Source organism: Molothrus ater, chromosome 1 (assembly GCF_012460135.2).
Source record: "Molothrus ater isolate BHLD 08-10-18 breed brown headed cowbird chromosome 1, BPBGC_Mater_1.1, whole genome shotgun sequence".
NCBI lineage: Eukaryota > Metazoa > Chordata > Aves > Passeriformes > Icteridae > Molothrus > Molothrus ater.
The window spans coordinates 2,058,240-2,081,596 of record NC_050478.2 but is presented as its reverse complement, the minus strand read 5'-3'; the positions used below and the strand labels follow the sequence as shown (position 1 = coordinate 2,081,596).

The 23,357-nt window shown below is 45.2% G+C and overlaps 1 protein-coding gene across 1 annotated transcript in view; it reads left to right on the top strand.

Annotated features, from left to right (window-relative positions):
* The window catches only part of WNT9A (Wnt family member 9A), a 67,004-nt gene extending 53,363 nt beyond the window's left edge, over nucleotides 1-13,641 (top strand). The window contains exon 4 of the mRNA XM_036378787.2: nucleotides 6,821-13,641. Coding sequence (XP_036234680.1) covers nucleotides 6,821-7,294 — 474 coding nt within the window. The 3' untranslated portion in view covers nucleotides 7,295-13,641. The remainder of the gene's footprint in view (nucleotides 1-6,820) is intronic.
* The last annotated feature ends 9,716 nt before the right edge of the window (nucleotides 13,642-23,357 follow it).

Sequence of the window (23,357 nt, the reverse complement as noted above, 5' to 3'; positions counted from 1 at the left end):
CCTCCTGGTCACCACACCAGTTTCTCCATGGTGTCACACCAGCAAACAATCCCTGTATTTCTGCAAGGGTGACATGATCCTATCCCGCCTAGTTTTAGTGTCTCTTGGTAGACGTTCTCATTTAATTATGAATTTACTTCTGCTTTTTTACAACCTTGATGGGCTGCCTGTAATTTTGCTGCCACCAGTGAAATAATCACTGAACATGTTGTGCCCATGGTGGCTCACCAAGTTATATGATATGACCTCAGTGGTTAATGAAAGGGTGAGCTTGTCTAGTGTGAGGATGAGGTAATTAGACCAGGACTTCTCCAGCCTTCTCTTTATTGAAAAGCGGGAGTTCTGAATAGACCACTTATTAAAAAAGCAATTTCCCTTCCTTTGCCAGATCTACTCTCCCTCATTCAGCCATTCTTTCCGAGGGGTCTTGGGTGGAGAGGGTTTTTTGGGGGGAGATGTGTGTGTGGAGGGGATGGGGGAGAAGTCAACTGTATTAAAGCTCCGTGGCCAGCAATGAAGTTTCTGAGTTATATTAAATGAAGCCCAGGCAGCCTTGCTAAAGCTCTCATCTTCTCTCCATCCTCCCCCCTTTTCCCCCTTGTACACACAAGTGCAGCCCTCTTTTGTAACCCATTAATGAAAAGGCGGAATATTAGAGCACTCAATTAGTTCCACTGGGCTTGAGTAAGTGATGTTTTAATTAAATTTGCCCAGTTTCTCAGCCAAGTATCATTAAACATGACTTTCCAACTCCCTCTCTGGAGCGTTGCTAAGTTTCTTAATCCCAGGAGTGCTGACCTCTTCCTGAGGTATGTCTGGTCAAGCATGTCTTACAGATCCAAGGGGCACAATTAAAAGGGGCTGCTGTTACCCTAGGAAAAAAAATTATCATGTTCTCACTGCCTTTTCCCTTCATCCTTCCACAAACCTTTGCCTGAAGTCCATGTATAACCACAGTTGTCTTGAGTGTTTAATACAAAATTATGGGGACGTAGAGATGGAGAAGAAGAAAATGTCTCTCTTCCAGCAGTTTCCTGCTTTGAAACTGGTTCCTTTCATGAGGCTTCATTGTTTTTTGCACAAGATGCTTTGGTGTGTGCAGAGCAAGTGTTTCTGAGGGATCACAGAATCCTGGAATGGCTTGGGTTGGAAGGGACCTTAAAGGTCGCCTTGTCCCAAGCCCCTGTCATGGTCCTTGTCACCCTTGTGGGCTTCAAGTCCAGCCCCACCCTGAGACAGCTACACCTGGAACCATCTGGGATGCTCTGGAGAGGATAGTGGGAGGTGCCTGGACTTTCCCTTGCTGTTGACTTGCTTATTTTGGAATTCCATCTGAGGAATGGCTTTTCCCCCCCAGGCAGCGCTGGCAGGGATCTCTCTGGAGGGCTGGAGATGCACTCTCCATATCAGGGAGATGTTTGCCCAGCTATCATCTGTCTGAGGAACTTCATGAGCTATCACATAACACGTTATCAGAGCATGCCACCCTCTTCATTTCTGGAGCTCTGTTGAGCAGAGGGGGGAAATTGAGACCCAGAAAGATTAAGTGACTCACTAAAGGTCACACACAGGCGGAGTGAGGCACAACTCTCCCGTTGCAGGGACAGTGTTTACAAGCACTGACCATCCATTCTCACACAGTTCCTGCTCATTAACACAGTTCCAGTCCAACTCCAGCTTTTGCTGCACCCTCATGATGTATAATAATTGCTGTTTTGGAGTTTAATCCACTTGGTGCATGCAAAAAACCAAAAGACATAAAGCATCCTTCTTGGCTGTTTTTTAGGGATGTGTTTGCAGTGAGAAATGGGGCATCACATGTTTACCAAGGTACAAATCAAACCCAGCAAATAACAGCCTGAGAAGAGCTCTTAATGTACAGATCAGTTTTCAGGGCCACCACTGGTATTAATTGCTGCAGGTTATGACAGGTAGGAATGCCCAGGCGTGCTCTCTGGATTTTCCACTTCTTTCAGGCTGAGAATGGCTCAGCCAAAGCCTTTCTTAGGCCTGGAAATCAATACTCTGGAAAAAAAATTGCTTGCTGTGTCCCATAAGTGATTGCAGTTGGTTGTTTATGTGGACCTTTTTTAGCATGGGAAGCATGCTAGGAATACTGAGCATGGGGAAAATACTTCTGAAGTTCTCAGTTTTAAGTAGGGTTATGTTGTTCTATGCTTAAATGTTTGTGTTTTAATACCTATGTCACAGAAATATGAATGTTCCCATTTTTTAAAGAGGGAAGGCTGGTGGGAGGGGAAAACTGTTCTGAAAAAGCAGGTTGAGAACAGCCTGAAAAGAAGGGGTTTTTTTTAACAAGGTAGAAGAAAAAAGAAAGGACAACTTCTAACAATCTGTGAAAGTTTTATAGTTCAGCCAGTGGCATTGGCCAGTGTGAAGGGACAAGTCTGGTCCACTGCTTGTGTGTGGGGACCGTGGCTGCTGTCCAAACAAACGTTAATACTTGAGCTGAGAGAATGACTAAGCCTATTTAAATTGGAGAGGGCTCCGTGTACGGGGCGACGGAGGGGATTGGATTTGTGGGGAAGCATCCCAAAGCCCTTCCCAAAGCCAGGCAAGGCTTTTCCCTGGATGAGCTGCCTGCGAGGAGGGTTTGCTGCCTCCTCTCCCCCAAACCATAGCGAATGGTTTGAAGCCCTGGAGCCGCAGCCCAGCCATGACGACAGCGGAGCAATGAGTGCGGAATTCCCACGGCCGGGTGTCCGCCCTGGGCTGCTGCTGCCCAGACAAGAGTTGTCTGAAAAAAAAAAAACCAAAAAAAAAAACCCCACTGCCAGAGCCCCGTGACCCAGCTGGGAATGAATGGGAATCCTGTCCTCGGCGTTTCAGCTAAAACACTGAGAAATTGTGTGTTGCAGCATGTCTGAGACTGATCATGACGGGGGCACTCAGTCTGAGCTTCGCGGCGCACCATTGTTGGGAGGAAGGATTACATGTTGCATAGCAATGCTCTGCTGTGATCCCTTTTCCCCATGTAAAGCCATTTGGGAAGGCAGTCCAGCAGAGCTATCTGGTTTCCTCCGAGCAGGAAAACCCCAGGAAAAAATGGTTCTGTCTTGCTTTGTGTTTCCCTCATTCTGCGTTTGTCAGTATTGGGTGTTCTCACGGCAAGGTCAGTGGGAATTTGTGTTCCTAAGTCAAGCTAAAAATCCTTATTTTCCTCCCAAACCGTTCTGTTTGATACTGCCAGACCAGGTGGTTGTTCAGAGAAGAGTGGGAGGACAGAATTCCCATGTGTGATGCCATCCCTGACCCACCGCTTGTCTTTGTTTGGCTTTGTTTTCATGGTAGGAGCTCTCTAGAGCACACAGTACAAAAATGATGCTCCTTCTCGCTGCTACTCCTGAGTTACTGCGACACTGCTGCTGTCTGGTATCTGTGGAGTTGGGGCCATGGGGAGCATGAAACATTTTGTGCCTTGGATGGAAGCTGAGCCACTCTGCTTCACATCTGTGACAAAGGTGCGGGTGGCCACCCTTGGTGTGGATGAAGTGATTATTCAGTGGTGAGCTCAGAACAGGTTCAGGTCTGTGTAGGATGGAGGTAAATCAGGCTCTGAACTGTGATGAGCCCTGAAAAGAAAGCAGGAGCTGCTACAGCTATTGAAATATGATTTTATATGGTAAAACCTTATTCTTCCTCATCTAACCAAGACTTTTTTGGGAAAAAAAACTGTGTTTTTCTATCCTGGAAGAAGGATAGAAGACCTTCAGGTTTGAAAGCATGATCCAGACATTTGTCCTAGGATCCAGCCAGCAAAGCTTTCTCCAAGCAACCTGCTGACTTGGATCAGTCTTGCTCTGCTTCCTGAAGAAATGAGGTGGATTTAAGTGTCTCTGACAGGAGCTTGCAACAAGAGGAGGAAAGGTCGTTGTGGAAGCTGGGGAGCGGGACGGGAACCTGAAGGGCTTTGCCAAGATTCATTTTGGCTCGTGGGTGGCTGGGGCTGCAGGCAGCAGTTCCCCATCACGCAGCGCCTTGAGGAGCTGCAGCGTGACTGACAGCAGCAGGGGAGGCTGCCTGGGCAGGGAATTTTTCTAGGATTTTCACTCTTGCTGCCTCGTAACATTCTTGAGCCCTTCCCGGTCCTTCCAGGAGAAGCTTTACGGGGCGGCTGGGAGGCACCGCGCTTGCACGGCAGCCACAGGAAAATCCACACTGAATTTCATAAACTGCTGCATTCATGGGGACATGGGCAATGGAAACCTTTTATGCTTTGGTCCACCAGAGCTGTCCCAGCCACTGCTTAACAAGGAGCTAGAAGCGAGTCAGGAAAATCCACACTGGGGCTCATGTGGAACTTTGTTTGAGCCCAGATGAGGAGACTAGAATTAATCTACCGAAATACACTAATTAGTACCCCTTGAGGGACCTTTATGCTGCTGGAGGGACAGCTGGTGTGAGGAGAATGTTTTAAAGCACCTCAGTTAGTGCTAGGTGGAGATATTTAAACACCTGAGTTTGGCCCAAAGGGCAGGATTCCGCTCACAGACTCTCCTGAACTGAGGTGCCTCTGTGTGGGCTGGGTCCCCAGGCTCCTGTTGGTGATAGAGATGTGCTCAGCTGTCAGTGGGAGCCTGGAGAGCTGTTCAGTGGAGCAGGTGTTTGCCTCACTGCAGGGTCCTGCCCTGCTTTGGCTGCCCCGACTGTGATGAGAGTTCTGAGGTGTTTCTCGAACTGAGGTGTTTAAACTCGAGTGTTTGCCTTGGTGAGGTCAACCCTGGCTGGCTGGTGCGATTCAAGTGCCTAAACCTACATGCTTACACCTGACTGAAGGTCCTGTGCCATCAGCCAGCTGCCAGTCCATCAGGATCAGGTTTTCCAACACGTGTTGGGCTGTATCCACCAGCCCCATGTGGACGCCTTGGCTGCAGTGCTCCTGCAACGTCAGCACTCCTGCAGAGCTCCAGAGAGGTGGCTCCTGACAAGAACAGCCCCGACTCCAGGTTCCCTTCCTGAGTTTCATGACCCTGTCTTGTTCAATCAGCTCCAAGCCCAGGAGCAGGACTACAAGCTGAGCCAGTTCCTGTTGGTTGCTTGCTTTCCCAACTCCTGGGCAACGGGGGTTGTCTCCTTTTCCAGGTGGAGCAGATGCAAATGCGCTGGGGGAGGAGGAAAGGTTGAGGAAAGCCTGAAGTGATGAATGACTCCAGTGTGCAGCCCTTTCCCAAGTATCCCAGCAATTTCTGCCCGGTTTGCTGATGGTGTGGGCGTGAAATCAGGTGGAGGAGCTTTGTTTCACACGAACTCAGCTCTCACTTCTGGACAAGCAGTGAAACGGGACTTTACACGAGGGAGGGGACGGGTGAGAGTTGGGGTTTTCCCCCCTCCCCCTCGGTGTTGAAATGTGTTCTGCACGCTCTTGTCTGACATTGTGGGATTTCTTGTGGACTTGGCGAGACACTTTGGCACACAAAGCGTGACAGCCCTTACCCAAGCCATCCCAGCTGAGCGCTATAACCAGCAACACATCTCCCCCTGTAACCCGCCACCGCTCTGAATGCTACTGTGTATTATTGGATTGCACTTGCAAAGGTCTTTGGCTGTCACAGGAATGAAGTGTGACCATTGGACAGGCTCTGCTGAAGGCTGCATTATGCATATTGTCTTTCTAAAAATGTTTCTGGAATATCACAATTGGGCCAGGCCCCAATTCCAAGTCCATGACCTATTGCACGGTTGCACATGGGGCTCAGCAGGATTTGTGCAGCCAAATAATTAAGAACCGGATGGTCAGGAAATGGACTGCAGCCAGTCCTCTGCTGTCAGGAGGCCACAGCAGAGCCAGATGCCATCATGGGCACGGGGGGAGGTTGTTTTCTTCTTTTTTAGGTACCGTAGATGCCCAAAGGAAGGGCACTTTCAGCAGTACTTTGGTGCCTTGTCAGGACCCAGCTCTGTCAAACAAACTCTGTCCTCACCTGCTGTTTTAAGGGGTGGTTGTACCTTACCCATTTAAAGTCAACAGAACCTAATTTTGGGGAAGGGGCAGGGTGGGAGAATTAGAAATACAAATTTGTGTTTATAATCTGTGGGCAAAATGTGGGGTATCTGTGGCTGTCCAAATAACATCTCTGCTCATGTGTTGCCCATGGAGGTGCTCCAGGTGTAAATCTCTCTCTGGAGAAGGGGAGCTGGAACATTCCAATGCTGCTTCTATGTAGATGGGTGTGGTTTTGTGCTGTGAAACTTCTTTATTGCAGTTGATTTGAAAAGAATGGGATCCTTTGTTTAGCATCAGGCAGCGGATGGTGCTAAACTAAGATTGCTTCTTCTTGTACTTGGGTTTGGGGTCCTGTGGTATGGAGAAGGTTCCTATCATCCACATTTCTGTTCTGGAGCATGTGCCACCCCACCTCTTTCCATTTCTTCCACTTTTATATCTTACCTACTTATTATTGACAAAGTTAAATAGGTGTTAAAATATGTATTAATCTCTTAGTTGTATCACAATTTCAGATCTCTATCTACACGATGAGTGTCAGCAGTGGACAATCTTTGTGCACCTTTTCGATATCTTTAATTAGCCAATTAAGCAAAGTTTTTGCAGGTGAATGTCATACTCTGGGAACTGAGAGCCTTTTGAAGTATATCCTGTAGGATGTGTTTTGAATGTCATACTCTGGGAACTGAGACCTCTTGAAGTATATCCTGTAGGATGCCTTTTCTGTCTGCTTCCAACAGATATTTTTTGGTATTGTCTTCAACTTGGTGTCCCTGAAGCGTCTTCTAGAAAATGTCATGTTTTACTTGATGCTTTGATGACTGATTCTCTTTGGGGCCGTGTGTGTGTCTGCAGGTCATCAAAGCCGGCGTGGAGACCACCTGCAAATGCCACGGCGTGTCCGGCTCCTGCACCGTCCGGACGTGCTGGAGGCAGCTCTCCCCCTTCCACGAGATCGGCAAGCAGCTGAAGCAGAAGTACGAGACCTCGCTCAAGGTGGGCAGCACCACCAACGAGGCCACGGGGGAAGGCGACATTTCCCCCCCTAAAAAATCCATCCCCGGCCACAGCGATCAAATCCCAAGGACTACGGATCTCGTCTACATTGACGACTCCCCGAGCTTCTGCCTGATGAGTCGCTATTCCCCCGGCACCTCGGGACGGAAGTGTTACAAGGACAAGAACTGCGACAGCATCTGCTGCGGCCGGGGCCACAACACGCAGAGCCGGGTGGTGACGCGCCCGTGCCAGTGCCAGGTGCGTTGGTGCTGCTACGTGGAGTGCAAGCAGTGCACCCAGAGGGAGGAGGTTTACACCTGCAAGGACTGACATGACCCGCGGCGCCTGCTGCACGGGCCAGCTTGGAGAACTGCCTATGGAGACAAACAGGGTTTGATTGACCTTCTGGCATCTGGAAGCTATGTTGAGACATAAGCACTTTGTAGGGTACAGGTGACCCAGCTGTGTTGCTGTTTTGTTTTGGGGTTTTTTTTGTTTTGGTTTCTTTGTTTTGTTTATCCTGTAGACTGAATTTTCATGAGGTCCAACCATGTGGAAATAAGTGCCTGTCACACTGGGGTTAGACACCAGTTGACCTTCTCCTTCGTCTACGTAGTTTGACGGATCATTTCTCCTTGGAACGTTGTTTCAGCCATCCTCCATGGACTCCTGGGCTAAGAGATTCCCTTTGGCATGAATATCCTGTACTTCTTTATTCCTGGAGCTCACCCTGCTGCTTAGAGAGCTGATACAAAAGATCTTTCTGCTTTGAGTGCGGTGGTGCCGGAAGCGGACATTTATTTCTCCTAAAACTGGAGAGGGATTTGTAGGGAATGATGGGTTCTTCCAGTGGAGTTTCTGCACATGGAGCAAACCAGGCTCTGACAAAGAGACCCACGGGAGTATCAGCTCTTTAATGACAGCTCCATGTCCGCGTGCACTGTCACCACGTACAGCTCGGAAACGTTGGGTCCACCACGCTGCAGACAGAAATAGATCCAAGAAAGAGGTTGGGAAGACAGCAGAACACCAGATGTGCCTGTCCCCTTCAGTCCAATCCCCTTCTTTATTTAAAACAATTCACTCAAATGCAGGCTCTTTAGCACTATTGCTGTCTTAAATTGAATTCACGTTTTTTTTTTTTTTAAACCACTAGATACTTTTGTTTCATTTTCACTTTGCGCATGATTTATTTTTCTCTCCTCTTCCCACCTCTTGCTGATGGAGGTCAACCTGTGGTAACTGCTTCAGAAATCCCAACTGAAACTCGTTGAGTTGAATTTGGACGTGTTTCTCTTGAGCAGGACAAGAGGAATCCGAGTGCCTCTTGGAACCCGGGGCTGTCTTGCCTTGTGGAGCAGCCGTTTTGGCCTGGATCAGACCTCTGGAGGAGTTGACTTTTCTTTCCTAGGTCATCATTCCATTTACTCTAAACCATGGCAGTGGTACATGACACAAGCTGTATGTAAACCCTATGACCTTAAGATGATTTTGGTTTTGGTTTTTTTTTTTAACCACTAGATCGAGAACTGTACTTTAAAAACACACCTGCTAAATCCTAACAAACTCATGGATTTGGAATAACCAATCGACACAGAGACAACCTGAGAGAAGCCAGAAATTTGACTGCAGGGGTTGATCACTCCAAGGCTGTGAAACACATGACAACCTCCAGCATTTCTTTTTTGCTTGGAAGAGGAGATTTACAATCCAGGACTTGGCGTGCCAATATTCTTTGTATAAAAGTGGATTGGAGGCAGCCAGTGAATTGCCTGAATGAAGCTTTCTAAGGAAAAAAATGGGGAGAAGAGGGTGTTTTGTTTGATTTTTGGTAGCAATTTTTGGTTGTCCAGTAGTAGCAATTTCCACCGAGTTTATATAAGCCATTGATCTGGTGTTCAAAAGAGGAGATTCTCAAGCATTAGTAAAAATCAGTAAAAAAAAAAGAGAGCAATTTCCCAAGATGAACCGTTATTTTTCAAAGTATTTTTTTCCTTATTTTTATTTAATTTTAATTTTTCCCTCCTAATTGTACCCACTAATATTTAAGCTGTTCATATGCATCTACTGGGAAGAGAAAAGATAGATTTGGGGTTTTCTTAGTAACAAATACCTGCAGTCCAGCCTGGCTCATTGGCATCAAATCTTGAGGAGGGGGCAGGGGGGAGGGACAGGATGTTGCTGTTTAATAGCACCATGGCTCTGCAGAGGGAAGCAAAATATCTCTTTTTTGGTGTTTCCTTATTTGCTGTACAATTCTGGAGGTTGGGATAATGCTGGAGGAGTGAAGGTGGAATCCACATGTGGAATTCCCACCTTCCACCCCAGCAAAGCACCAGGAAGGTCTCACAGCTTTTGGGAAAGTCACCCCTGAGCAGTTTATCTAATGGTTTAAAAAATAAATCACCTAGAAACCTATTATTCGGTGTGTATATATAGATATATATGCACACCTTGACACATAAATATACATATATATATAAATATTGAACATTTATTTATTGTAAAGCCCTTCAGAAGGACCTTCTTATGGTTTCAATGTGGTATTATGTTAAATTCTCTTTCTCCCTTTGTCTCTCTCTCTCACACATATGTGCAAACTCACTGTTACATTTTTGTGTGTTCTAGAATAGCTCTTCCCCTTCAAAGTAAAGCCAGATCCAAACCTGCTCAAAACAGGAACTTTGGGGTCTGAATTACTATTTCTGGCTCCATTCTTTCTTTTTTTCTAATCTGTTCTTAATTAAAGGATGGGCTGCAATTTATGTGCATTATTATTATTATTATTATTATTATTATTATTATTGTTATATTTAAACCATGGGCCTCATTTTCCTCCTTTTCACTGGTGTCTCTGTCTCCATTGACCTCGCTGGAGTAACTCGACATTGCACTGGTGTGAGAGGAGAATGAGTCCCTAGAAGCAGAAGAGAGGGGAGTGTTGGCATGGATATCCTGGCCAGAAAAATGCTGGGATGGGATGGGATGGGGTAGGGAAGCTTGGTGTGTTCAGCAGTGTGGGGGAGAGAGAGATGGGTGGGAAATCAGGCAGATTGTCCAAGCTTGTCTAGAAGGAAGCAGCAAAGAGTGAATGAACTACTGAGTGAAAGAGCTCTTCTGTGTATTATAACTCACGCACTGAAGCCTGGATGCTTTCTGTAAGTATTTAAAAGAAAAAAAAAAAGACAAAAAAGAAAAAAAAAAGGACAAAAAGAATTACAAAAAAATGAATAACAAGAAAAAAAAAACACCACAAATTGTATTTATGTTCATGTGGATATAGTACTTGCCTGTTATATATTGTAAATAGCAAGGTTTATTCTCCTGTGGTTAAAAAAAAATTATAAATAACTAAATAGTAGCGAGGCACATGTGTTAAATGTATAGGCAGTGTATAAAATATACTAACACTCTGAAATCAGGAGAACTTGTCTTCTTGGCCTTTTGACCTAGGGTGGTAAAACAAATGTGGGTTATTTTTCTTCTGCCCCCTGCACCACGCTGTGGGTGTGTTTTGGGTGGGGGGTCTTTAGTTCCAGCGTTTTCCAATGTTTGCCTTATCGTTGAAGAAGGAATTGGGGCAAAAGCCTCCTTTTGGAAAAATCCAGTGGAGCTTAAGTCAGAGCTGGGAGAGAATCTGTCAAACCATCCCAAATCCCTTTGGAGTGCTAGGCCTGGGTTTTCTGATGGTGAGAGATGCGTTGGAGTTGAATAACTCATGGAGCACGAGTGCTACTCCATCCACAAGTCTGGAAAACCCTAAATAAGAGACTGGCAACTCCTGTATAAAACACTGGGGAGTGTCCTGTAAAACCCTTTTTGTCCCAGCTGGATTAAACTGGATTTTTCCAGAGAGGCTGATCCTGCCACCACACCATTGGATCTCCAGTGCAATTCAGTGGAATTGCCTGGTTTTGTAAAACTACTTCAGCGGTGGCTTTGGGTCCCTGAACTTTTTCATGGTGTCATTTCATATATATATATATATATAAATATTAAAAAAAAAGTGCAAAGCAACTTTCCCCCTTTTTCTTATCCCCAGAGAAATAGGATTTTGCTCAGATGTAACTGGAGAAGGACAGATGGGTGGAGGGAGATCTCTGGTTCCTGACCCCCTTTCACCCCCTGTCCCCCCAAAAGTGTCAAAGTGTTGGTTCTCCTAAGCTGATCCAGCCAGATCAGTTTTGGGGTGGGGGGGTGCAACCATTATTTATATAACTTTTTTATTAATTTTTTTAAAAAGAGAAGTTAGCTGATGGAAGAATATTTTTATTGAATAGCGCATTTTAGTTATGTCAGAAATATAAAAAAAAATATATATAATATTTTTGTAAACAAGGCAAACTGAAAACGTTTGCTGTTTTATATTAGAATTTTCTATTAAAAGAAATAAAAACCCACAGAAATAATTGTTGCACCCGTCATCTGTTTTTTAACAAGCTTCTATTCTGTGTGACTGACTCATTTATGCCGGATGTGGAGAAATGCAAAACAAGTCCTAAACATTATGTTCTCCTTATCTTCCAGTTATCAAAAACTCCAGTTGGTGAAACAAGCAGTGCTTAATCAAAGGGGATTTTTAATTATTATCATTATTAATGCTAAAAATGAGTTATGAAAAATGAGTAGCTTATAATGGAAAGATAAAAAAATCTACCCCAAAATTTCAAGTTTACCCTTTTTTAGCTGGACATCCTGCTTTTGAAATGGGTCTGGATGGAGGAAATCCCAAATCTATTTGCAGTTATTGGGGATTTGCCATTGAGCTCAGTTGGCTGGGGAAGAACGGCTCTTAAAAAGGTGGTTGGGGAAAATAAAATCAAAATCTGAGTACATTGGAAGGTTAAATGAAGAGGACCAAATTCCAGGCTTGATCCAACACAAGCAACTTTTATCTATTTGAATGGGGCAGTATAAAACTGGGGAGCTAGGGATTTGCTCTACTGTGACTCAGGAAGTTTGTCCATCACCTTGGGAAGCAGGGAATGATTTATGGACCCCCTGTTTTCTTAAGAACTTTTGTGATTGCTAGTTTGGAGACCTGAGCAGGGGCTGAAATAATTTCTGAGGAGATTTTGTTGTCAAGCAGCTCGTTGACATCTGCCTTCCTTCAGGCCAGGTCTGGAATTCCTTTGTCCGCGGTTTTTCAGCTGCCCTGTTTTAGGGAACATACAGTCGGATGTTTTGGCTGGGGTAGGGTTGGATGAGACCCCAGATGAAGGGACAGATTTCTCAAGGGTACTTTCATGGAGTAGATGCTGCTTAAGGTGATTTTCTGGTGGATTATGGTGCCTGTGAAAAATTCCTCAGTTGATGCTGCAGTAAAATCCAGTCTGTTCTGTACCCTGTGGAACAGGTGCAGTAAAGCTCCTCATTCCCAGTTTATCCAGCTCTGTGGGCACATCTGTTGGGTTGAGTCTGGCTTCCGTGGCCAGCTCACCCTGGATTTCAGTTTTTAGGGTGCTAATTAGGTGATGACTTTTAGAAAGTGACGTTTTCCCACAAGAAATACAAGATGTGGCCTTTCTGGACCGAATCACTTAGTACGGCACAGGATCAGGTCCAGAGGAATCATGGAATGGTTGGGGTTGGAGGGGGGTCTTTAAGATCCATCTCATTCCAACCTCCTGGTTAGATCTGCTCAACCACCCTGAAGAAGCCTGGTCATGGGTATTGCCACTGAATAGCTTTTAGATCTATTTTTCACCAACTAACATTGGATTTAACCAAATTATTCGCAAACAGTATTTCTGTACAGAGGAAATAAAAGAAAAAAAGGGAATCGTGAGGCTTTGTGGGTGGGGAGGAAAGGAAAATGGATTTGGCAGCACAGTTTTACTCTGGCTTCCTGTAACTACAATTCTTCAGGTGCAGGGAGGGAGTGGGGAGTGAGGCCAGGAATTGTACAGACACATCGAATCCACCTGACATTGAATGTCAGGGGAAACATCAGAATTTTGCCTTTCTCTCAGTTGTTGCTGAGTGTTTTCAGAAATGGGATAAAACCCTTCTTAGCACTGGGCAAGATGACCCAAGAGGCCAGGAGATGACTTCCCTCAGGAGTGTTGGGAGAGGTGTTGGCACTGATGTGGGTCTGGAATCATCCCCCTGGGGAAAGGAGCCCCTGGTCTGCAGGTCTGGGGCGCCTCTGGAAGGTGCTTGGCCCATGTGGAGGTGCCAGTTTTCCCTGCTGACAGTCGAAGGGGATAAAGACATCCAGGTTAGTAGAGGTGAGATTGAAATCAGGAAAATCAGGAGATGTGTGGATAATCCTTCCAGCTCCCCTTGAGCATGGATCCATCTGAAACACCAATCACCAAATCAGCCCAGGAATTTCCCTTGGACCACCCCACCTTTAATAATTTGAAGCAGGAATGTAAAGTCTAGGATTTGTTTTGCACACCTGGGATGGCATTTCCTTTTAAAGGGAGGTGGGAATACTAACATGAAGGATTAGTATTTTTCTTGTTTTTCTTTTTGTTTTGTTTTGTTTATTTTCCAATGTCTTATGGGAGCCTAAGTTATTTTTCTCTACCTCATATGTACAGCTTGTAGGTATAAATCTGATTCTGAGTGACTGTTGAGAATGTATTTAAGTTATTTAACATCTTTGTATAACAAAAAAAAAAGAAAAAAAAGCAAGAACAAATGAAACAATAAATGTATTTTAAATTATACTTGAAGCGTGCTCCTCTTTCTTCACTTCTGTTGGAAAAGTCTTTGTACAGTGGTGGTGGGAGATCCTTCCTTCAGCCTTATTCATTAACATAAGCCTGGCCTTGGGGCCAATTTAAGCCCCAAAAGTGGTACCCTGAACTGGAGAAATGCCTCTCCATCCATTGCAAATGACATCATTAAAAAAGCTCCAGAGGCTGAGGGACTCCAGCAGCTTCCCATGGGATTCCATGGTCATCATACTTTGCTGGAGAAGTCAGGATACCTTGGCAGAGTGTCACTGTCAGAATGTGATTCCAAAACAACTGGCTGGAGCTCAGAATAGGTTGGACGTGGCCAAATTTAGTCTGGGGGAATGACAACAATTAAAAAAACTGTTGTTATCCCAGGCTTTGACTTGCTTGACCCGTTGATGTCAATGTGTCCGTGCCTGGCACATTGTCTTGCTTGATCAAATGTCCTTTTCTTCACAATGGACCTCTGGAGCTGTTCAGTTCCTCATTGCAGCTGAGCTTTAAATACCCAGAGTTGGGAGAGACCCACGAGGATCCTCCAGTCCAACAATCCCACCCTGGGCATCCCTGAGAGGATTTTCCAAACTCTCCTGGAGCTCAGGCAGCCTTGGGAATGTGTCCATTCCCTGGGGAGCCTCGGCAGTGCCGAGCACCCTCTGGGGGAAGAAAATTTCCCTGATACCCAACCTAAACCTTGGAACAAGACCATTTTTAAAATCCCCTCCAACCCAGACCATCGTATGCTTCTGTTACTTTGAGAACTCTCACTTGTGTCTCCAAAGGGTTTCCAAAGTCCCTTTGGTTTTCCAACTCCCTCCTTCCCATGCACGCAAAATTCTTGCATTTATTCATTTATTTTAGCTTCCAGTCCCATTTCCTGCTGTGGGAAAAGCACCCAGGCTTTTAATCCACCCCTTCAGAGCTGGTTCCTTTACACAGAATCAGCGCTGCCATCCTCAGACAGAAATGCTGGAGCTTTACCCAGATTGTGCTGGTGTTGGGATGGTGTCCCACTGCTGTTCTCCTCACAGATGATTATTCACCCAAGGAATTGTTTGCTAAATCAGTGAAAACTCTGCTCAACCCATGCTCCTCCTGCTTTTGCTTTGCTTTGTCCTTTCTTGTGGTGAGAAACATCAGCTCCAAGCTCTGAGGAACCAGGCAAACACTTTGATCCAGGTATTTTTCATACCATCATGGAATGGGTTGGTGTTGGAATTCAGGACATCCCCCTGGCCTGTCCTGGATTGCCCGAACCCCTGCCAGGGGACTCAGAGACCCTGGCACAGAGCCCAAGGTGCCCGTGACTTTGATTATGACCCATGGAGCAAATTACCAACCTTATATGAAGTCCTGCAAGCTACAAAAGTCTAATTAGAATAATAATTAGTTTCTCACGGGGTGAAAAATAGATTTTTGGGGTTTTTAGACTGGGGGTTCAGGGGGCAAGATGGAGGGATCTGGGCGTGTCCAGCCTTTCTCCTTCTTCTTCTTGGCCTCCATCTTCTGCTGTGATGTTGGCACTTTGGGATTGGTTTAGAGTAGAAGGTCACTGTCTAACATAGGTGATAGGTATTGGGAAGTAACTGTAAATATTGCACAGGTAGTTTTTAGTATAAAAAGATAACACAGCCCTGGGGCAGGCAGAGTGCCTCTGTCTGTGCTGCTGAACAGACCTCAGCTGGACAGGAGAAAGAATTTTATAGATAAGGAACAATAAACAACCTTGAGACTGAGAAATGAAGAGCTCTGACTCCTTCTTCGAGCGCTGGGCTGAGAAAAGAGACTTTCCAACACATCTCAGGGTCACTGTGAGCAACAGAAGTCCAAGAGGTTGGGTTGGAAGGGAGCTCAAGGATTACCTAATTCCCATCCCCCTGCCCATGGGCACCTCCCACTAACCCAGGCTGCTCAGCTTTGAAACCAGAAGAGCGAACAACTGGAGATGATGGGATGGGAGATGGATCTACCTCGGCTTTGCTTCCCACCAAACCCTGCAGGGCAACCCCCTGCCTTCTTCAGCTTCCCAACCGGCCTCCCATTTGCACTTCCTGGCAGCTCGGTAATGGGAACTGGCAGGTTTGGAACCTCACAGGCAGCCCCTTAAGGAGCTGCTAATGGGAGTTGTAAAGCCACAGGAGCCCGAGGATGTGGCGGGGTTTTGACAGCTGTTCCTGCAGAGGAAGTGGGTGACTCAGAATGCATTGTAAGAATCTGGGATTAAAACAAGGATCAGATGAGAGATTTCACCTCCAGAAAAATAAAATAGGTTTCTTCTCCCTTTTCTCTCTGGTTGTTTCCCTCGGTGTCACTGAGATGCCTTGAAGGTGGTTTCAGGCTGCAGCTGGGGATGTGCTGAGCAGGAGGGGAGCATGAGAAGTAAAATCCAGTAAAAACAGAGTTGCCTTTAGCTTAGAAAGAAGTTATGACTTGCCTGAATCTCTTAAAAGCTTCAGGTACACTGAGGGATGTGCTTTGTGTGGAATTTTGTGTAAGCCATCTGGGGAACCAGAGATGGAGCACAGATGAGTGGAGAAGAGCATGTGAGGAAAAACACAGAATGAGGATAAAGAGAGAGAAAAAACAATGAGAGGGCAAATTTTATACTAAGCTTCCTCTTAAACAGGCATGAAAGACTAAAATTTGACTATTATTTAGTGAAAAATAAAATTAATCACCAAGAGATGAGATGAAAGAGTCAGGTCCCAGAATCACAGAATGGTTTGGGTTGGAAAGGACCCTAAAGTTCCTCTCATTCCACCTCACTGCCGTGGGCATGGACACTTTCCACTACACCAGGTTGCTCCAGCCTGGCCTTAAACACTGGATATTGATTCATCATCATCATAATCATCATTAACATCATTAGCCCATTAACATAGCTCAAGCTGTGTAGTGGTTTTGAACATCTCCTTTTAGAGGTTCTAACTGAGCTGCTTAAGGGATAGAAGCAATGCCTAAACTTTTTTAGTCAAACAGAATGACAAACACAGGGCCAGAGAGATGAAAGAGGGCCAGAAATGAGACATGACTTGGCCAAGCTCATCCCTTAATCTCTCTGAGAGCTGGGGCCAGGTCGTGGGGAGTGCCCTCAAAGCTGTTTGAGATGTGGAGGCACCGCAGGTGAGCAGGGCAGAGCCCCAAGCAGGGCCACATTTCAGAGCTCACCTCCTGCTCTGTGGGATGTGGGTGGGAGAGCAGCAGGGCTTTCCTGCTTCCCAAGGGATTTATTTCAAGCTGTGTCCTCCATTTCTGCAGTGGGGAACCAAAGCTGGAGGTGATGGGGAAGGTGCGACTCCCTCGTGTGCTGGTGGCTCCCGGGTGTAACTGCTGCCAAATGCAAAATGGGGAATTTCCCTTTAGGATCTGGGATATCCAGGTGGTGGGAAGCTGCTTGGAAAAGAGGAGGAGCCATCCAACCTTCCTCATCCTCTCCCAGGCCATCTCTGCTCCTGTTTCCAGGACTTATTGTCGGTACAGGGAGTAGATTGGACTTTTTGGCTACAGCTCCATGAATTAATTAAACACAGCCCTCCTGCTGATGCCACCTGGCCTAAACCAGCCAACATCCAACCTGTGAAATGTCCTGGCCTTCCAGAACAAGGTGGCTCCATCCAGAATGTCTCCTGGGAATGGCCCTTGGCCCGTGCCAGCTCCTGGGCCATGCCAAGGAATTGCTTGGGAGCGTGCTTGTACCTGAGCCAGCAGCACGCCAGGGATTTTCTAATATTTTAACAATATATTTGAGTGAGTTCCACTGCCCAGGAATGTTCCTTGCCACTTTTTAAATGGGCTAGAATTGATGTAGAAATTCAAGTGCTCTGCAAATAACCCTCACAAACCAAGCCTGAAGTGTTTTGGGTTGGTTCTTTGATTCTGCTGGTGGTGAAATCCCATTTCGGGAAGGATGACCCTCCTGGTTGGACTTAAAGGAATTAACTAAAGGAATTAAAGCAAGGAACAAGTCCATGGAGCTGCTCCAGCACATCAGCCTCTAGGTACCCCTGAAGTAATAATGAGTATAATTGGACCTTACAAAACTCATGATGTTTTGTACAAAACATGGCCAGACCTTGAAAAAAGCCTCATATCACATGACAAAGTGGGGGTGATCCATTTGGGGGCTGATCAGTGTTTGTGGGCCCTTAAAACCCTTCCACGGCTTTATTCCACATCCTCAAGGACTGAGCAGCCACAGCTTCCCTCAATTATTTACATGAGGTCCTATCTAAGGAATGCAGGGGTGCCACCTCCACCTGGGGTTAATGGGGGACAATCAGTGGGATTTAGAGGGAGGTGGTGCCTTTCATCCTCCTCTTCCTCCACTCTTCGTGCCTTGGGTTGTTGGTGTGTCTGGCCTCAACCTCATTTATTTCTTTTTTGTTTGAATTCCCCGAAACTGGTAAAAAAAAGCGTGGCTGTGGCACTTGGGGTGTGGTTAAATGGTGAATATGGTGGTGCTGGGTTCAGTTGGACTCGGTGATCTTAAAGGTCTTTTCCATCCTAAATGATTCCCATTAATGATTTACGTTCCCATATCCTATAAAGTTAAAGGCTGGCAGCATTCCCTGCAGAATTCCAAACTCAGCGATTGGTACAAAAACCTTGAGTCAACAGACAGACCCTGATGGCCCCTGACCAGACCAGAATCCCAGATCCACATAACTAATACCAGAATATCAATTATAAACATCAGAATATCAATTATAAACATCAGAATGTCAATTATAAATACCAGAATATCAATTATAAATACCAGAATATCAATGATAAATATTAGAATATCGATTATAAATATTAAAATTCAAGTCCAGAGCCTGCTTTTTAATCCATTTCCCACCTCTCCTTCGAGGATGAACTCCCCAGAATGGCATTCCTGTCCTGGCTTCTCTTTCATTCCTGCCCTTCTCAGCTTCCCAGGGCAGTGTTAATTTGCAAGGTGCTAATTACGAGGGCACTCAGCCTAAATTAACACTCATTTCTCCCTCTCACTTGCAGGGAAGAATCTCTCAAAGGATTAGGACAGGTTGGATGGGGCTTGGAGCAACTTGGTCTGGTGGGAGCTGTCCCTGCCCAGGGGACAGGGATGATCTTTAAGGTCCTTTCCAACCCAAACCAACCTGGGATTCTCCTTTTTTAAAGTAAATTCTACTTTAAAGCTTTTCAGGCTCTCCCTGAGTGATGTCCCAGGAGAACTGGGCAGCCTTTTGGGAGGCCCGAGGGGATAAAATGAAAATAAAGTGTTTGGGCCCTGAGGTGTTGACCAAAGGGATCTCCAGCCTAAAGAAATCCCCCAAAACCTGCTGGGAAATTCTACCAGTTAACCCTGCTTGGTGAAGCCTCTGTGTGTCTGAAATTTCACTTCTTTTTGTAAGAATTAAGGATGAAAAAAATGGGGTTTGTTACTTCTAAGAAGGTAGCACTAAAATTATCATGGTCAGAGCTTAAAAAAAGGCACAAAGAAGACATTTTGGACATTTTGGACATTTTGTCTGATTTGGTGTTTTGGTTATGAAGGGCCAAATGTCCCAAACATCAAGGCTGGTGTGGAATCATGTTTTCCATGAGCCACCCCTCTCTTGTTCCTCTATTTGTTGTCTCCTGAGGCAAGGAAACTCCAATAAAACCGAAGTTTTCCCCTCCTCAGGTGGGAATGACCTCACTTGTGCCTGTTTTCCTTTGTAATTCCTTGTGACAGTCACTGGGACACAAACCCAGCTCCAAAACTACAGGGCCACAGTGAGGAGGGGGTTTGCTTGTAACTGAGTTTTATTTCTGGATTGCATTTGCCTTTAACTTTGAATTTTCTCTCTTAAAAATCCTACTTCAGCTAAAAATCCTCTCTATCAGCTGCCATTTGGAAAAATAAAAAAAACCCAAAGAAGCCATTCCTGACTTGACTTTTTTTGGATGCTCTGCGCTGGTGGTGACCTTGCCCAAACCATGTTTGGTTGAGTCTTCCTCAGTTTATTGTGGCAATAAATTGGATTTTGAGTTGAAAGTGGGATCTGCAGTGGGAGGGCCTTTGCTGGGGAGAAGCTGGGCTGAAGGTTTCCTCTTTCAGTCATGGTTTGAGGCTACAAAGGTGGGAGAAGCAGGCACAGGTGATTTTTTCTGAAGCTTTGGCAAGGCTTGGTGACAGAAAATGAGCTGGAACAGGTTATTTCAACAGCATAAACACAACCCAGGTGAGAGTGGCTGCTGTGGATTGGATAACGTTTGGGGTTGTTTTCTTTTTATCTGTGAAAAAAACCCACAATTTTTTTGATTGAAAAACTGAAGAAATAATTAGAAATTCAGCTCTGACGCCTCAAAAATCAGAGTTCAATGATTTCTATTCCCACTTTCCCCAGTGGATTGGTCTCCTGGGCACAACAGATTATCCTGATGTGTGAAATGTCCCCTCACGGGAGATGAATTGGCCAGGAAGTTTGGGCTGTGTCTTAGCAGTGACAAGAGATATTTGAGTTTTAATTCTCATTTAAAAAAAAATAGTATTTTCAGTGCATTGAAGTACAAAGGAAAGGACAGCAGGGAGGAAATCTGATGAAAAAGCAATATTTTTCATGAAAATCAGAATATATTTTATAAAAAAAGGTAGCTCCACTGCAAAAATTTATGGGAATTTTTAGGTTTTTCTGCAGATAAGAGGATTCTCAGAGATCATCAGGATAATCCTGAAGATTCCTGATCCAATTTCTTGGCTCCCAAGGCCAAACTCACCCAAACCACCCCAGTTTTACCTCTCACTCTCCTGAAATCACATCTGAGATGTGCTGCAGCACTGTCAGGGGGGAAGGTTGTTTATGTAAATCCGTATTTCATTTTTATTTTTGGATTCTGTGTTGGGAATTTCTGAGAAATCCAGAGCCAGTTCTAGCAGGCTAAACACACTCAAAATGCAAAACAAGCAGCTGTGTGGGAGGCCTGATAATTTAAGTATTCAGGAGTTATAGAACTGAAAATATGGTTCATAATTTAATTATTGTTCATTTTAAATTAGTTGTTTTTAAAATTCCTGTTATTTTCTGTACAAATAATCCTTCTGGAATATTCTTGCTTTACACAGGGTTTTTAATTCCCTGCTTAAAGTATCTGTGTGAAACATTTGCTGTAGGAATCACCAATGGAAGGAATATGATAAGAGTTATTCCTGATTATTTTGAGGAAAAAAAAGCATAAAATGGGAGTAGTATCTGAATTATTTATTTATTTAAAACCTTTTTTGCTGGATGCCCTCCCCAGCTCTCTGTCCAGCCTGGCTCCCATTGGATGCACACCTCAACTGGAATGGAAATTATTATGACACCTGTCAAATATCCTTGGGAATCAGTCAGCAATTCCTGACTTCCCTGCGGTTATTCCCAAGCATTTTCTTTTATTCTGGAGTTGGGGCACAAAGTGTGGCTCCAACACTTCCTTTTTTCAGGGTGGGAATTCTCCCCATGCTCTCCCCTGCCCCAGGGAAGAGCCAGCTGCACATTTGTCTTGGTTTGAACAGACAGGTGTCTGCTGAGGAAGGCAGGAGCCTCCCTTGAAATGGAAAATATAAACCCCTCCCTCTGAATTATTATAGTTTTGAAATTATGTTTTTTCTCTTGTTATTTTCTCAGGAATTTATTCTGTGATGCATCTTCAAATATCAAATTTCTAGGATGCAAGAAAAAAAAATTAAAGAGCCATTATTAATTCCTGCTTTTAGACAAAGATAAGGGAGTAGGAATAACAGTTCTTTACTAGGAAAACTAAAAATATAAATTAAATAGCTCAACCAAGAAAAAACCCAACAACAACAAAAAAAAACCCAACTAAACCAAAAAAAAAAACAAAACCAGGGCATGTTCTGACACAGAGTGAGAGCAGTCCCTGTCCCCCTGTGTGTCAGGGGGTGGCACAGCCCCATCCCATGGGGGCTCAGCCCTCCTGCAGTGCCAGCTGTGGCTCTGCTGGAGCAGGGATCCTGCACAAGGGGGGAGTTTTCCTCTGCAACTCCAGGGCTGCTGGAGATGGGCCTGGGCTCCCTCTGGCCATGCAGGGCAGCAGAAGCTGCTCCTCTGGCAATGCACTGGGCAAAGGCTGCTGGGCTGTCCCAGCACCTCAGATTGGATCCAGGTAGAATGCTTGGCTCCTCCCCTGGGCGGAGCATCTCCCCATGGGATGATGGGATTGGATCAGCCCTGCAGGGACACTCAGTGGCCATGGACAGCAGAGATCTCCTGGAGGGAGGATTGGCTGGGGGAGAGATAAAGAAAAAACTGCCCCATGGACAGCAGAGAACTGCCCCAGCTCTGACAGATGGCAAAAGGGATACACACAAATCTTACAGCCCAGGACAACATTCCATGTTCCATCCTGGCATCGACACTTCTCCCTTCCCACAGGGATGTGCCCAAGCGGGTGGAGGACATGGAGCAGCAGGAAACACCCCTGGAGATGCTGATGGGTGTGGATTGGATTGGGACATCTGCTCTGCTGGTCTCCACGTGGCCTGAGCTCACACTGGGGTGATTTACAGAATAAACAGGATTCTGTGGGATGCAGAGTTTTAGGAACTGTTGCCATGGCTCTGCCTCCCTTCCCCACGCTTCCTGATTCCATATTGTCTCTCCACAGCTTCACCAGTGCTTCCAAACCTGGAATTACCCTCTATAGCTCCCATAACTCCCTAGAAAGGCTCCACTTCCCACACCCTGATGTTTTTTGCGCCAGTGACCTCAGCTCCTGGCATGTGGAAGCCAGGGGAAGATCCCAAATGGATGCACCCAGCATTCCCAAGCCACTTCCAGCAACCATAAATAACTGTGTTTGGAATCAGCTTGATGATAGAAGTCAAAGCCTTGCATGTTTGGGGCTGTGACATCTTAATTAGCCATGAGCCAGGCCCAGGAATTTTTGCCAGCTCACAATTTTTGAAAATTTACGATGTCTAGAAATTAGATATTTAATATTTAAGAAAAAGTTGGGACTTTTTCAATATTCCTTTTTCTTTATTTTTTATTTTCTTGGGAATATATTCTGTTATACATTTTAAAACATCAAATTTCTAGTATGCAAAAAAAAAAAAGAACGATTATTAATTCCTTCTTTTAGGGAATGTTTTGCATTTCTGCAGCTACCTGGATTTTCTTTGCAATCTTCTTCCTCTCTTTCTGGTTTCTTTCTCTCCATTTCTCTTTTTTATCCTTTCTCTCTTTCCTTCTCTTAGTTGGTAACAGCAAAACCCAGTCAATGATGTTGCTGCTGCTGTTCTAATTGTGTCTGGGGAAATTTGTGTTAAGGCCTGGTCTGAGCTGTATTTTGGACCAGGAACTGACCTGATCCTGCAGATATTTTAATCAGGATTTATATTTTTTAAGTCATTCAAAGAGCTTTGATGGGTCCTGCACTGATCCAGTGTTATCTCATGGTGTCTATATCTGTATCTTATCTTTTTACAACCCCTTATCATTACTGCCATGTGATAAAGCTGAAGTCATCTGCACCAGCATGAGGCAGAGGTACAACCTCCACTCCTTCAAGGACAGGTGAGACCCTTCAGGTTATCTCAGAGGACACGAGATGCCCAGTTCTGGGCAGCTGAGTTCAGTCTTGGACATCCTGAAGGCCAGCCTGGGAGATTTCACTGCTCTGGTCCCACTTGGAGAAGCCTTCATGGAATCACAGATTATCCCAAGTTGGAAGGGACCCATCAGGATCATCAAGTC